A 16,956-nucleotide genomic window follows, 5' to 3' on the forward strand; every position below is an offset into this window, starting at 1 on the left:
AGTGAATATATATTTTTCTTTTTGTGTTTGGTACTGACCTTCGTTCTCTCATTATGTACTGCAGTGACAGCTGTTGTGGTTGGGGAAGTACGAGTGTTACAGACGTCACCATCATATCGTGACTGTCAGTTGGACATCTCCCCGCCTCTTTTACATTAATGTATTTCAGAAGGAAAAAACTGTAGACTGTTCAATAATATTCTGGAATGTTAACGAATATTTTCGAATATTAACGAACGCAAACGAACATTCTCCAGTATCCTGGAATACAACTTTGAATGGGTCCATATCGCAGTGGTCCGTACTCCGGCAAAACCTTCCTAACAGATGAACTGCACAGCGTAGTAGTAAAAGACATAAGTACAACTCATCGAAAAAGTGTATACGCTTATAGAGAGAGTCTGCTAAACAAAGAATGATTACGTGAACGAACAATTGTAGCAACAACAACAAAACGATGTAATTCAACACACAAGTCAGCGAATATACAGTATCCATTGATACAATGATGAATCAAGAAGAAAGCGTAGACTTCCCTATGGAATTCCAAAATTCGCTGAATGGTCCTCTCGCAATAAAACTTGCACAGAACATCACGGAATCGAGGATTTTAATCAGAGAAGAAAAAGGAAAGTCCGTATTCATAACACGAGTTTCGCTAATTACAACTAACTTACCAGTTAGCTTTAAAAGGCCCCAGTTACCGGTAAGATCAGCGTACCCAAAAACTATCAAAAAGTACAACGGCGAACGTCCAAATGTTGTACACTGAATTTAAAAGAATCGTGTTTCTCGTTAATTCATATTGCTAGTTGTTGAGATCCGTGGCTGTGGGTTATCTATTTTTAAGAAATGCAGCAACCAACCACTTTTTTATGTACTTTTTTTTTTACCAATGAACTACGGACTTTCCCGTGGTGGGGTGGCTTACGTGGCTCAGCGACACAGATAGCCGAGGGGTGTGTATTGAGAGGCCAGATAAATGTGTGGCTCCTGAGGAGGGCAGTAGCCTTTTCAATATCTACAGGGCAACGATCTGGATAAGTGACTGATATGGCCTTGTAACACCAATCAACATGACCTTGCTATGCGGCTACTGCGAACAGTCGAAAGCAATGAGAAACTACAGCCGTTATTTATCCTTAGTGTATGCAACGCTACTGTATGCTTAAATGGTGATGGCATCCTCTTGGGTAAAATATTCCGGACGTAAAATAGTCCACCATTCGAATCTCCGGCTAGATTACTCAGGAGCACGTCGTCGTCAGGAAAAACAAAACTGGCGAACCGGTCAGAACGTGGGAAGTTACATCTGTTAATTGGGGCAGGTAGATTAGAAAATTTAAATAGAGAAATGGATAGGTTGTAGTCAGATATAGTGGGAATTAGTGAAGTTCGTTAGCAGGAGGAACATGACTTCCGGTCGGGCGATTACAGGGTTATAAGTTCAAAATCAAATACAGGTAATGCAGGACTATATCTGATAATGAGTAAGAAAACAGGAATGCAGGTAAGGCACTCTAAATAGCACAGTCGACGTATTATCGTAGCCAAGACAGACACAGAGCGAACACCCACTACCTTACTAGAAGTGTGTAAGCGAACTTGCTCCGCATATGACGAAGAGATTGAGAAAATGTATTCACATGGTTAAGGGGAAGTTTAAGACTGGAGGGAGGGGGGGGGGACTCGATAGTAAGGCAGAGAAGGAAAAAATAAAAGGAGAAGAAGGTCGGGCAGGGGGGGAGGGGGAGCGAGGGAGAAGGAATGAAAGAGATAGCCACCCGGTCGAATTTTGCACAGCATAATTTAATCTTATGTACCGTTATGAAATTTCCTGGCAGGTTAAAACTGTGTGCCCGACCAAGACTCGAGCTCGGGACCTATGCCTTTCGCGGGCAAGTGCTCTACCATCTGAGCTACCGAAGCACGACTCACGCCCGGTACTCACAGCTTTACTTCTGCCAGTATCTCGTCTTCTACCTTCCAAACTTTACAGAAGCTCTCCTGCGAACCTTGCAGAAATAGTACTCCTGAAAGAAAGGGTACTGTGGAGACATGGCTTAGCCACAGCCCAGGGGATGTTTCCAGAATGAGATTTTCACTCTGCAGTGGAGTGTGCGCTGATATGGAACTTCCTGGCAGATTCTGGAAACGTCCCCTAGGCTGTGGCTAAGCCATGTCTCCGCAGTATCCTTTCTTTCAGGAGTGCTAGTTCTGCAAGGTTCGCAGGAGAGCTTCTGTAAAGTTTGGAAGGTAGGAGACGTGATACTGGCAGAAGTAAAGCTGTGAGGACCGGGCGTGAGTCGTGCTTCGGTAGCTCAGATGGTAGAGCAGTTGCCCGCGAAAGGCAAAGGTCCCGAGTTCGAGTCTCGGTCGGGCACACAGTTTTAATCTGCCAGGAAGTTTCATATCAGCGCACACTCCGCTGCAGAGTGAAAATCTCATTATGTACCGTTGTTGGAGTACAGCGATCTTCACTGTCATAAAATTATTTAAAAACAGTTTTGATCGCAGCCGATGTTATTTTCGGCCTTTTAATTACAGGCCATCATCAGAGTTTGCGCTGTAATAACAAAAGTAAAAGTGCTACATTACGTAGGGAAGGCAATGATGTAAAAGTATACTCTAAAACGCTGCATCATTACCCGTCTGGACGACGGCGATGGCGCCTGATCCGCTGTAGAGACCTCAGGCATTGTAACTGATGCAAACAATTGGTTTAAGAATTACGAAAGAAGGTTGTATAAGTGGAACAGATATAGAAGCATCGGAAGGTTTCAGATGGATTACATAATGGTAGGATGGACATTTCGGAACCAGATTTCAAACTGTACGATATTTCCAGGGGATGGGGACACAGATCGCAATTTATTTACTGTGAATGGTAGGAAATTAAGCAGACGAGACCCGCATACGTTGAAAGAACCAGAGGCTGTGGAGAGTTTCAGAGGGAGCATTAGGCAGCGATTGACTGAAACGGGGGAAGGGTGAATGGGTATCTTCGACAGATGAAATAGTGAAGTCAGCAGAGTGTCAAATAGGTAAATAGAGAAGGCCTAGTGTATATCCTTGGATATCACTGGAGACATTGCATTTATTCGATTAAAGGAGACGATATAAAGGTGCAGCAAATGAAGCAAGCGAAAGGGAATACAAACGTCTAAAAATTAGGTTAGCACGAAGTGCAAAATGGCTTAGCGGGAATGGCTAGGGGACAGATGTAAGGATTTAGAAGCATATATCACTAGGGGAAAGATAAATACCGCCTATAGGAAAATTAAAGAGGGCTTTGGAGAAAAGAGAAATACATGTATATCAAGAGGTCAGTTGGAAAACGAGTACTAAACAAAGAAGGGAAAGCTGAAAGGAGTGTATAGAGGAGCTACACGAGGGAAATGACCGTGAAGGAAACCTTAGAAATGGGAAGAGGACGTATATGAAGCTGAAATTGTAGAAAAATGCTGAGAGAAGAATTTGACAACACTGAAAGACCTAAGTCGAAACACGGCCCCGGTAGTCGACGACATTCCATCAGCTCTAGCGATAGCCTTGGGAGAGCCACCCATGAAAAAAAACTCTTCGATCTGGTGTGCGAGATGTATGAGACAGGCGAAAAGACCTCAGTCTTCAAGAAGAAGATAATAAGTCCAATTCCAAAGAAACCAGGTGCTGAGAGCTGTGCATATTCCGAACTATCAGGTTAATAACTCAGGATTGCAAAATACTACCCGTATTAAACTGGCAGAAAAAAAATCGCAACACCAAGGAGTTGTGCGACATAAACGAAAGTTGGTAGGCGTGTTTCTACATATGAAAGGTGATGTCTGTTCCGATTTCGCCTCAATCACATAAGAGTAGCGCAAGTAACGCCACTATGAGGATGCAAATCAGATTTGTTTCAAATACACGCTGTAACGGTCGTGAGCGCTAGTTACCTTTGAGATTGGACGTGGTGAGTTGTTAGTCAAGAATACCTTTAAGGCGACAAAGATGTCATTATCATCACCTCACTGAGTGTGAACGAAGTCGTGTAATAGGGGTACTAATAGTCGGACGTCCTTTCTGCGATACTGCGCCGGCCGCTATGGCCGAGCGGTTGTAGGCGCTTCAGTCCGGAACTGCGCTGCTGCTGCGGTCGCAGGTTCGAATCCTGCATCGGGCATGAATGTGTGTGATGTCCTTAGGTTAGTTAGGTTTAAGTAGTTCTAAGTCTAGGGGACTGATGACCTCAGATGTTAAGTCCCATAGTGCTTAGAACCATTTGAACTATTTTGCGATACTGCAGAACGACTTCGCAGGAATGTAACCACTGTACATGATTGCTGGCAGCGGTGGTCACGGGAAGGTACTATCGCTAGAAGACCGGGAACCGGACGCCACGTGGCATTACCGAGAGAGAAGATCATCGTCTTCGGCATATGGCTCTGTAGCGTAGTACTGCGTTTGGAGCAGCAATTTGAGCAGCAATTGGCACCACAGTGACACAATGAACTGTTACAAATTGGTTACTTCAAGGACAGCTCCGAGCCAGACGCCCCATAGCGCGCATCCCACTGGCCCCAAAACAACACCATTTGCGACTTCAGTGGTGTCAAGCGAGAGCTCATTGGAAGGAAGGGTGGAGGTCTGTTTCCTAATGAAAGCTGGTTCTGCCTCGGTGCCAGTGATGGCCGTGTGTTGTTTAGGAGGAAGCCATATGAAAACCTGCAACGAACCTGTCTCTTGCCCAACGTAAAGTCCCGAGCGACTGGAAAAAAGCGCAGGTGACGCCTGTATATAAGAAGGGTAGAAGGACGGATCCTCAAAATTACTGACCAAAATCCTTCACATCGGTTTGTTGCAGGATTCTCGAACATATTCTCAGTTCGAATATAATGAATTTCCTTGAGACAGAGAAGTTGCTGTCCATACATCAGCACGGCTTTAGAAAGCATCGCTCCTGCGAAACGCAACTCGCCCGTTTTTCACATGATATCTTGCGAACCATGGATGAAGGGTATCAGACGGATACCATACTCCTTGACTTCCGGAAAGCGTTTGACTCGGTGCCCCACTGAAGACTCCTAACTAAGGTACGAGCATATGGGATTGGTTCCCAAATATGTGAGTGGCTCGAAGACTTCTTAAGTAATAGAACCCAGTACGTTGTCCTCGATGGTGAGTGTTCATCGGAGGTGAGGGTATCATCTGGAGTGCTCCAGGGGAGTGTGGTAGGTCCGCTGTTGTTTTCTATCTACATAAATGATCTTTTGGATAGGGTGGATAGCTATGTGCGGCTGTTTGCCGATGATGCTGTGGTGTACGGGAAGGTGTCGTCGTTGAGTGACTGTAGGAGGATACAAGATGACTTGGACAGGATTTGTGATTCGTGTAAAGAATGGCAGCTAACTCTAAATATAGATAAATGTAAATTAATGCAGATGAATAGGAAAAAGAATCCCGTAATGATTGAATACTCCATTAGTAGTGTAGCGCTTGACACAGTCACGTCGATTAAATATTTGGGCGTAACACTGCAGAGCGATATGAAGTGGGACAAGCATGTAATGCAGTTGCGGGGGAAGGCGGATAGTCGTCTTCGGTTCATTGGTAGAATTTTGGGAAGATGTGGTTCATCTGTAAAGGAGACCGCTTATAAAACACCAATACGACCTATTCTTGAGCACTGCTCGAGCGTTTGGGATCCCTATCAGGTCGGATTGAGGGGGGACATAGAAGCAATTCAGAGGCGGGCTGCTAGATTTGTTACTGGTAGGTTTTATCATCACGCGAGTGTTACGGAAATGCTTCAGGAACTTGGGTGGGAGCCTCTGGAGGAAAGGAGGCGTTCTATTCGTGAATCGCTACTGAGGAAATTTAGAGAACCAGCATTTGAGGCTGACTGCAGTACAGATTTACTGGCCCCAACAAATATTCCGCGGAAAGACCACAAAGATAAGATAAGAGAGGTTAGGGCTCGTACAGAGACATATAGGCAGTCATTTTTCCCTCGTTCTGTTTGGGAGTGGAGCAGGGAAAGAAGATGATAGTTGTGGTACGAGGTACCCTCCGCCACGCACCGTATGGTGGATTGCGGAGTATGTATGTAGATGTAGGTGTGATAGACACACTGGACTTACACCTGGAGTTATGGTCTGGGGAGCGATTTCAGATACAGCAGTGGCATTCTCGTGGTTATTCCATGCACTCTGACTACGCATTTGTACTTCAGTCTGCTGATACGACCTGTTGTGCTGCCATTCATGAGCAGCATTCCAGGGGCTGTTTCCAGCAGGATAACGCTCGCCCACGTACCGCTGTTGTAACGCAACATGCTCTACAGAGCGCCGGCACGTTGCTGGGGCCTGCTCGATCACCAGATCTGTCTCCAGTCGAGCACATATGGGACACCATTAATCGTCCCTGTATTTAACTGACCAAGTGCAACAGAGATCGAACGCCATCCCAAAAACTGACATCCGGCACCTGTACAACACAATGCAAGCATATTTGCATGCTTTCATTCAACATTTTGGCGGTTACTCCGGTTACTGAAGGACCAGCAGTTTACATTTGCAGTGGCTTATCTCGTGTTTATTTGAACCTGTCATCTTGAAATGTTAATCATTTAAATCTGTTATGTAGACAAATGTATTCCAGAACTTCATTTCTCTACATTAATTATTTTTTAGTGTTGCGATCTTTTTCCGTCAGTGTAGTACAATACACTTTATATATGCTGTGTGATTTGGGATGTGTGCTAAAGTGTACTTGTGGTGTTCATCGGCTTTTGCGTTATTGCTGCCGTTGGCAATTCTTTATCGTTGTTCGTAGCTATAATATTTTTGGCACAGATATTTGGCTGTGTTTTATCCCAATTTCCAATAAATTTCCCGATTCCACTGTTGCAATGAGGAGAAAACACAGAAACTTCACTCTCCAAGCTGTTACTCCTGATTAGAACATTGTAGATGCGCACCGCTTGCGGTTGTGGTGGGAAAAGACCAAGGTCACAATCTTTCTTCTAGTCAAGTTGAGCCACAAATTTCTCTTCTCCCTAATTCTATTCAATACCTCCTCATTAGTTATGTGGTTTACCCATCTAATATTCAGCATTCTTCTGTAGCACCACATTTCGAAAGATTCTATTCTCTTCTTGTCCAAACTAGTTATTGTCCATGTTTCACTTCCATACATGGCTACACTCCATACAAATACTTTCAGAAACGACTTCCTGACACTTAAATCTATACTCTATGTTAACAAACTTGTCTTCTTCAGAAACGCTTTCCTTGCCATTGCCATTTTATATCTTCTCTACTTCGACCATCATCAGTTATTTTGCTCCCCAAATAGCGAACCTCCTTTACTACTTTAAGTGTCTTATTTCCTAATCTAATTCCCTCAACATCACCTGACTTAATTCGACTACATTCCATTATCCTCGTTTTGCTTTTGTTGATGTTGATCTTACATCAACCTTTCAAGACACTGTGCATTTCGTTCAACTGCTCTTCCAAGTTCTTTGCTGTCTCTGACAGAATTACAATGTCATCGGCGAACCTCAAAGTTTTTATTTCTTCTCCGTGGATTTTAATACCTACTCCGAATTTTTCTTTTGTTTCCTTTATTGCTTGCTCAATATACAGATAGAATAACAACGGGGAGAGGTTACAACTTTGTCTCACTCCCTTTCCAACCACTGCTTCCCTTTCATGTCCCTAGACTCTTATAACTGCCATCTGGTATCTGTAGAAATTGTAAGTAGCCGTTCGCTCCCTGTATTTTACCCCTGTCACCTTCAGAATTTGAAAGAGAGTATTCCAGTCAACATTGTCAGAAGCTTTCTCTAAGTCTACAAATGCTAGAAACGTAGGTTTGCCTTTCCTTAATCTATATTCTAAGATAAGTTGTTGGGTCAACGTTACCACGCTAGGGAGGAAAAAATCTTTACTTTATTATCGCACCTCCTATGATCAACGGATCCACAAAGATGTGTGACAATAGATGCTGTAGGAATCATTCAAATGGTAAAAACTGAAAAATAAATCCTACGTTATCTACCCTAGCATACATTAATGCTAATAAAGAATCTTAAGCACCCGCACATTGGTGCACAGCTATTCAATACACGACTCCCTCGTCGTGGTGCGGTGCGCAGCTGATAACGCAGAGGTCGGTGATTTTATGACTGCAGGGTTGGTAGGCCCGCAGGCAGCGATGGCTGTGGTGACGCGACGCTGGCTGTCATCAGTCGCCTCCGCGATGTCGTCGGGGGAAGGTGTTGTGGTACCGGTGGCGGAAGCTCACCGCTTCATGGCGGACTGTATGAAAGCCGTGGGTGCCAGCACAGACAACGCTGCCGCCATGGCGGACCTGCTGGTCGCCGCCGATCAGAAGGGACACTTCAGCCACGGCATGAACAGGCTCGGTCAGTACCTTCTCTCTATGCCTTACTACACTCTCTGCATCCTGATTAGCTCTGTGACTGCCTTATACTTTACAGGCACTCTGGGTTGCACTTACAGGTACAGTGATACGAGGGTTAATTCAACTGTTTCTCCATTCTTTTGTTCCACGTTTCTCCCGTCGTTTGTGGACGTTTCCCCCTTCTGTCCAAGTTGCTCCAATCTTCTTCTTGGGTTCTTCCTGGAAACCTTTGATGCGCTTTGTGGCGGTTATTCCACAACATCTTGTGGAGTAATTTGGAGTTAGCTCCATGTCCCTTCCAACTTCTTTGCACCATGTGTTATCCATTTTTAATTTTCTGAAGTAATTGAATTGTTGGGATTCATTCTTTGGATGTGGCTGTAGAAAGCTGTTCTTCGTTTCCAGATCATGTTTCTGATTTTTTCCATTTGTGTACGAAGTTCACTATTATGACGTCGTCTGTATTGCGTTTGCTCTTTAAGTGGTCGCAAAATTTTCCTAAGAATTTTTTTGTCTGTAATTTCCAGTGCTTCCGTCGTCCCTTTTTTGTCCACAGATAAGCTGTCTGCTGCATAAAGTGCGTCTGGGCGAATTACTGTAGAGCAGTTTGTAACTTGAGCACTGAAGGATAATGATTTCCTATTATATGACCCGTTTCCATCTTATTAATTTTTGCGTTAATAGCATCTTTCTCAGGAATTTCTCAGTCAGTTACTTCTCCTAGGTACTTGAACTTGTTAGTTCTCTCATTTTTTCTGTATTTAGTTTTCATTATGCTTGAGGTTGCCGTAATGTTTGTCATAAATTTGCTTTTCTCAAGGGAGATTTGTAAGCCTGCCTTTCTGATTGTTCTTAAGAGTTTTTCTATATGTCTATCGGCTGTTTCCATTGAGTATGAAAAAATAGTTAGGTCACCCACAAATACGGGGTGTTCAAAAAGTCTCTCCGGAGTGCCCTATGATTGTTAACCGCGTGTGCCGTATGCCGCTGTGAATATATCGAAATGAAACTCAGTTAAATACAAGTTATTAATTTAATGAATATTCTTTTTTGCGTACAAATTTTCACATTAAAAGTTGAAAGTGTCCTCTCCGTTGTTGAATACACAATTCAGTTCGTCTAATCATGTTTCCAAACGTAAGCTGTAATATTTCTTCTGTAACAGAAGCAGTGAAAGTGGATATTGCAGTTTTCAATTCATCCATGGATTTCGGACGGTTTTTATAGACAGTTGCTTTCGCTGAACCCCAGAAGAAAAAGTAGGGTGGTGTTAGGACAGGCGATCGTAGAGGCCAACGTCCCTGTGAAATTATGCGATCACCAAAAGCATCAACAAGCGGTGACATTGAAAAGCGAGATGTATGCGCGGTTGCACCACCTTGTTGAAAATAACCGTTCAGTATTTCACGTAACACTAGTTCTCTTATGAACGGGTACAGAATATCACTGCAGTATCGTTGTGCGTTTATTGTTTCGTTGCAAAACCCAGGCAGGTGAACAATCATACGACACGTGCAGCTGACAATCACACGGCACTGCGGAGAGACTTTTTAAACACCCCGTACTAAACAGCCTATTTGTAGGTTGTCCATTTTGTAACCTAATTCGACTCCGTCATTGGTTTGGGTTTCTCCTAATGACATTCTTTCTTCTCTTATGATTTTTTCTAGAACACATTCAAAGAGCAGTGGGGAAGAGAACATGCCGCTGCCTCACACCAGCTTTGATCTGAAAACTTTTAAAAATTCAACCTGTAGATTTCTTTTCAGAATTGGCGTTTGTTAGTGTTTGCTTAATTCGAACTGTGTTTTTACAATATAAGCCCAGTTTGTTGAGTATTTCCTGAAGTGAACAAAAGTGATTAAGAATGTGTGTGGTGTCCGAAAGAACAAACAATATTTGGTCACAAGCATGCAACACAAAGTCAAAGCTTTCTCAGTTTAGTGATGAGCGATTACGAGTTAGAGTCGATTTGTCTGCCTTTTCGCTTATTAAATGAATCGACTACTTGCATCGTAATACAATTACTAGCTGTGTTAGGTCTTTATTTTTAGGCCTATGAAGCATTTCTGTAAAATTATTTGCTGTGACAAAAAGATCGGATCTGCTAAAAATATGCCGATTCTATCACACTTATGTTTTTCTTTTTGTAACTAGCAATAATTGTCCAGTTTTAAGAAATGGAGGTTCTCATTCGTTTTTGATGAAATATATACATTACTAACATCTATTAGTAAAACTAATTAATATTGATGTCGAGAATATGCCTGCAAGCACCAATTTGTTTCAGGGAACTAACTAGGGATCATTAAGTAATCTTTCTCCGTTGAGATGTTGCTATGTCCCCTGTCTTATGAAACAGTCTTTCATAAGAAACAGGGGGTTGGCTATTCCAGGTATTTACGAGTCACACTATGCAGAAGAGAGATACACTGCCTCAGTGTCTTTCCAAAATTTCAAAAATAACGGTTTCCGTTTGATTGTAGGAAGGTGCAAATAGAGTCGAATTTCTGAGACTAAATCCTGGCTATTTGCTGTTATTTGGGGGCGGGGGTAGACCTCTGCTCCTGCTGCATTGAAACAGACGTAACATACTCGTTACGTTATTTATTTTTGAATTTACACATACTACATAAGATTTCGCCACACTACATAAGAGCATAGCTGAGTAATATTAATCAAATTAACAGAATTAACGGGAATTAATCGCCCTCCGCGCGCGGGATTAGCCGAGCGGTCTTAGGCGCTGCAGTCATGGACTGAGAGGCTGCTCCCGGCGGAGGTTCGAGTCCTCCCTCGGGCATGGGTGTGTGTGTTTGTCCTTAGGATACTTTAGGTTAAGTAGTGTGTAAGCTTAGGAACTGATGACCGTAGCGGTTAAGTCCCGTAAGATTCACACACATCTAAATAATCGCTCTCCCTAGGTCAGTTCGCTTGCTTAAGCCATATGACGAGCTGTGGTAATTCCCATCTCTGTGAGGACTTAGAAGTATACTGAATTGTCATAGATTCCAACACACTAACCAGGACGAATGTTAGGAAGAAATATACGTTGTTAATTTCAGAACATTAACCAAGAGTACCGAGTACTTAACAAAATTCAAGCTGGTGTTTCTGCTCAGTGTATTACGACCGAGTTTAGCACTGCCAAGTCAAGTTTCATTTAATACCTGTGTCACTTCTAAGTGGACTTTTAAGACATCAAGCAAAATCTCTATAAAAATCGAACTTTGTGATAAAACAAGACTTGCCAGAAAACGAAACCAGACAAGTAGACCAAAACTAGCCATCACTGAGGATGCCATGTACCAATGGTGCAGACAAAACGATCCTTCAAGAGAACCCGATTAGCAGGCTCCAGTGGAAATATAATTATCGGTGAAATATCTGTAACAAAACTGTTTGGGAACGTTGAAAGCATTTAATTATTTCATAAAGGACTCTCTTAGAAGATGTAAATTTACCGTTTACACAGGTGAACAGATGAAACTGACTTGTTTCGGAAGTCCGTTCTCGACAATATAAACTTCAAAAAAAACGTAGACTGTTTGTTACACTCCTAATTATAGCTTCAGATAACTGCTTCACAAAGCATTTCTGCAATTCGTACCGAGACTCGCCGCAGTTAGCCCGAGGTAACGAGATTCCACTTTAGTCTCTGTTACAGGTTAATTCTTACGAAGAAAATAGAAACAACAATCAGCCCTTGTCCCTCACTTAAAGTTGGCGAAAGATGATTGTTGACGGCTAGCATCGCTGTTGTCAGCTTTTAACTACGAAGCGCAAACTGCTGCAAGCGAAACAATCTACCACTACATACAGGGTGTTCAGAAATTCCCGTTACAAACTTCGAGGACTTGTAGTGAGTATATAATACTGCCAATGTCCGGAAACGTACGGTTTCCGCTCTGGGACGTTTTCAGTTCAATGTGTAACGCGTCCATGTCTGCTGAGGGAAACCGAAAAGTTGCTTGTGCTGGTCTGCAATAGAGTAGGTAGGATGATGTGTACGTCAGACGGTCACCTGCTGTCACGTAACATCTGCCTTGTTTAATTTACGCAACTCCTGTACAGACAGGAAGATCTGCTGGCAGGAGTTCTGATCGCTGCACTAAAAATTGAAGAGACACCAGATGGGATTCAGAGAGTGTACCAGAACATGCTTCGCAGGTACAATATCTGTAACAACGTTGGTGATCGTCACATAGGGCCGCTGTTGTAATGCATCAGTACCGTTCTGTACGTACAGTATGCTGGTTCGTATTTGGTTCGGAATAATGTAAACGTAATGTTTAAGTATTAATACAAACACATGTACTTAAGTGATAAATGGGTGTTTCGTTGCGTTTTCTTTCGAATTGTTACCTAATAATTGTACTGCGTCACGCCTAATGCAATTCCTGAAACAGAAGTGGATGAATAACATCTGAATTGAAACGGTCGTAGAACCGAAAACGTACGTTTCCGGACTGGGGTTCCAATTCTAAATATTACGTACTCGCACCCATCTACAAGTCCAAGAAACTTACAACGGGAATTTCCGAACTCCTTGTATAAAAGGCAATGTCCCGACCGACTCTCTCACTGTCTCCTCATAGCTCAGCCCAAACCGCCAAGGATAGAAACTTGAAATTTGGATGATGATGTTTGGGTGTTGGGGCGCTCAACTGCGTGGTTATCAGCGCCCGTACAAGTTCCTAACCTTTTGCTCAGTCCAAACTCGCCACATTCATGAATGATGATGAGGAAAACACAAACACCCAGTCATCTCGAGGCAGAGAAAAATCCCTAAGCCCGCCGGGAATGGAACCTGGGACACCGTGTTCGGAAAGCGAGAACACGACCGCGAGACCACGAGCGGCGGACTTCAGATTTGGAGAGGGTGGTGAAAATATATCGCTATTAAGGCAATTTTGAAGCAAGAACTACGAAAATTGGTATTTGGTTTCTCAATCAGAAATGAAAAATTAAGACTTTCACGATTGTTGAAAATTCAGCCACAAAGAGGGTAAAATAGTGGGTGAAAGTTCTTTGTAAGTAAAATATATTAAAGAAACTATTAAAGCATTATTAAAGCTACATCTAAACAATAGGTATTCGATTTTTCGGTTAGTAATTAAAAAATATGTGTTTCAGTGTTTTTGGAAATTCAACCCCCTAAGTGTGTGAAATAGGGAATGGAAAGTTTTACGAAGTTATTTCATTATGAAAACACTTTCAAAGCTAAATCTATGAAAATTTGTATTTGGGTTCTCTGTTATACATTAAAAAAATGTGTTTCACTGCTTCCGGAAATTCAGTCCATTAGGGGCGTGAAATTTTTTAAGAAAATAGTTATTTGTAATAGAAAAATTTAAATCTATGAAAACTGCTATTTCAATTCTTTGTTATATATAAATAAAGAAATATATGTTAGGCGATGAAAGTGTCTACGGAAATATAACCAGAAGAACGCAAAAGGCATGATGAACAAAAACTTTAGACAACAATTAGTAGAATTTCTTTTTGGTCTGGAGTATGTTCGGAAAATACCATGCTTTTATCGAATGTTCGTTCGTTTAGCAGCACCTTGCTGCGTCTGTTGAACGGGTATGTAAGAAAATAAATCTTAGAGCTCATAGTAATTTTGAGTTGAACTTTGTTTCATTTAGTGTTGCTAATCACATGAATACCTTATTTCCTGTTGGTAAAGCAATAATTATTGTTGTTGGTGTGAAGTATGTTCATGTATCAATTTATCGTGTCTAAAAATACTGGTGTATGGAGTAGAGACAGCAATAATGCTGATAGTTTTATACTGAACGGTGATTTTTGTGGGATCCTAAATGCTGCGACTGTAAAAACAAATAGAAAAGATTAGGTGCCTCGCGGGAAATACGCGAGCTGTTAAAAAATAATGTGCACGATCTGAAAAATAAAATGAAACCCTCATGGAGGTATTTTTACTGTGAGTACAGCTCTCCTAAAAGAGGTACCTGCTTTGGAAATTTTAGGGCCTACACAATTCAACAACTGTTCGAAATCTGTAGCTATAATTCGAAAAAAATATGAAATAGACCATATTCCAATTCAGCTTTAAGATCAGACATTAATTTTGTCCCATTAAACTGCCCCCTATTTTTTAAAAGGGGGTCGTCCACCATCGTCATTTCTTCTTCACTTCTGTTTCTGATGATCAGCTTATTGTAGCAGAATAAATGCTGCACATGCGGCGACTGCTAAATCCTCTTCTTCCCTCACAGCATACAGAAACCGTAATTAAAACTCAACTTTATAACAATAACAAAATGTGCAACCTCCACCATTTATCAGAGCCAACTGCGACTCTACATGTCCGAACCCGTTGGCCAGCCAGTGCGTTGGCAGCCAACGTTCGGCTCAATACATTGGTTGTTGTTCGATTGCCTTCGTTGGGGTAGTGCGTACACGCCTTTAGACCGCACTGGAGGGATCTGCGCCACCTAACCACTGGGTTATATTGATGGTGGGTTGTTGCCGGAAACTTCCACCAACCTAAGATCTCAACCTTCAAGCAAATCTTTTACATGTCAAGTAACGTAATGTGACGAGTCAGCTAGTTTGTTGCACAACTCACCAGAAATAAAATTCTCGGATTCGACCACCGTTTATCTTCTGTAGAATTTTCATCTTTGTCCTCTGCAATGGCAGTACCCAAGGACAAAGGCATACTTGTCGCATTACCAGTCAGTTTTAGTAGGCGAATTCTATTTTTCATCTCAGAGGGCGTGCAATTATTATAAAATTCACCAAGACCACTAATTCTAGAAAATGAAGACAGTCTTGATTGAGTCTGGCTTTCATTATTTATGTTGACAGAGTGCTAGTTCTGCAAGGTTCACAGAAGAGCTTCTGTGAAGTTTGGAAGGTATGAGATGAGGTACTGGCAGAAGTGAAGCTGTAAGAACGAGGCGTGAGTTGAAATTTTTGACAAATCTTTATCAGACAGGTTAATAACAGTTCGAGAATTGTCCTCAACTGAACCTCCCGAAATATAAATGCAGATAAAAACATTATTGTTCTTAATGCAGATAAGGGTTGTGCCACCGTCATACTGAACAGTAAGGACTATCATGGAAAAATGAATGATATTTTGGTTCCCTCCAATTATAAGAAACTCCAGAAAGATCCGACTATGAAGATTTTAAGAAAGACAAATCGACTAGTGAAAGCGTCTTCATTTGGCTCCGACGATAAGAAGCTGCTTTGTAAAACAGAAGCGTACCCACCTAGACTTTATGGCTTACCCAAAGTTCATAAACCTGGGATTCCGTTGAGGCCAATTGTCAGCGCTGTAGGCGGACCAACACACGAGTTAGCTCAACACCTTGCCTCAGTGCTGCAGCCTTATGTTGGTAGGACGGACAGTCATATTAAAAATTCAGCTCACTTCATTGACAAATTAAAGGAAACGAGCGTGGGCCCGGATGATATCCTCGTCAGTTTCGACGTTGTGTCGTTATTTACTATGATTCCGGTAAACGAAACTATCTTATGCATAGCGGATATTTTTCCTACCGATATTGTGGCATTATTCCGACACTGCCTCACCACAACTTACTTTCAATACAATAATGACTTTTATGAACAGATTGACGGGGTGGCTATGGGCAGTCCTCTCAGTCCTGCTGTGGCTAATTTATTTATGGAGACCTTTGAACAACGGGCGTTACAGACTACCAGTAAGAGACCAGCCAGATGGTATCGCTATGTCGATGACACGTTCGTAGTATGGACACACGGAGCAGAGGAGTTGGATGCCTTCCTGACACATTTAAATAGCATTAATCCGAAAATCCAATTCACTATGGAGACGGAAAGGAATGGGTAATTGAATTTCCTGGATGTGTCTGTGATTAAATGACGGGACGGAACGTTGGGCCATAAGGTGTACAGAAAGCCCACACATACTGATCGTTACCTACATAAAGATTCCAACCACCACCCTAGACAAAAAAGAGGTGTAATGAAAACTTTGATAGGTAGGGCGTACAAACTTTGTGAACCTGTTTATTTAAAAGATGAGATTGAACATCTACGGTCAACTTTCGTGAAGAATAGCTATTCCAGCAAGGATATAGATCGAACACTTCGCTCGAGGCAGAGAATCAGGAGCAACGACGAACAACAGTCGCCCAAGGGCAAAGCTTTTCTTCCGTTCATTAGTAAAGTCACAGATCGCATTGGGAAAGTTTTAGGCAAGTATGGGGTGGAAACTACTTTCAGACCCACTAGGAAAATAAAAGAATTTTTAGGGTCGGCAAAAGATGCACGACACCCTTTGGCTACACTGGGGGTATATAAAATTCCTTGTAGTTGTGGACAGGTTTACATCGGTACCACAAAGAGAAGTGTGAACACCCGTCTTGTTGACCATAAGAGGAATTGCCGCCTGGGTCACACGGATAAATCGGCCGTAGCGGAACATGTTTACCAGGAAGGTGATCATGAAATAAAATTCAGCGAGACAAGCGTCATATCGAAAACCTCGCATTATTATGCACGCTTGTATAGAGAGGCTATCGA

At 42.3% G+C, this 16,956-nt stretch overlaps 1 protein-coding gene across 1 annotated transcript in view; it reads left to right on the forward strand.

Moving 5' to 3' along the window:
• The window catches only part of LOC124798218 (uncharacterized oxidoreductase YjmC-like), a 246,676-nt gene that overhangs the window by 107,978 nt on the left and 121,742 nt on the right, over positions 1–16,956 (forward strand). Inside the window, exon 2 of the mRNA XM_047261525.1 lies at positions 8,180–8,413. Within this exon, the coding sequence (XP_047117481.1) occupies positions 8,203–8,413 (211 nt within the window). The 5' untranslated portion in view covers positions 8,180–8,202. The remainder of the gene's footprint in view (positions 1–8,179; positions 8,414–16,956) is intronic.

The sequence above is a fragment of the Schistocerca piceifrons genome, chromosome 5, assembly GCF_021461385.2.
Source record: "Schistocerca piceifrons isolate TAMUIC-IGC-003096 chromosome 5, iqSchPice1.1, whole genome shotgun sequence".
In the NCBI taxonomy this organism is placed as follows: Eukaryota; Metazoa; Arthropoda; class Insecta; order Orthoptera; family Acrididae; genus Schistocerca; species Schistocerca piceifrons.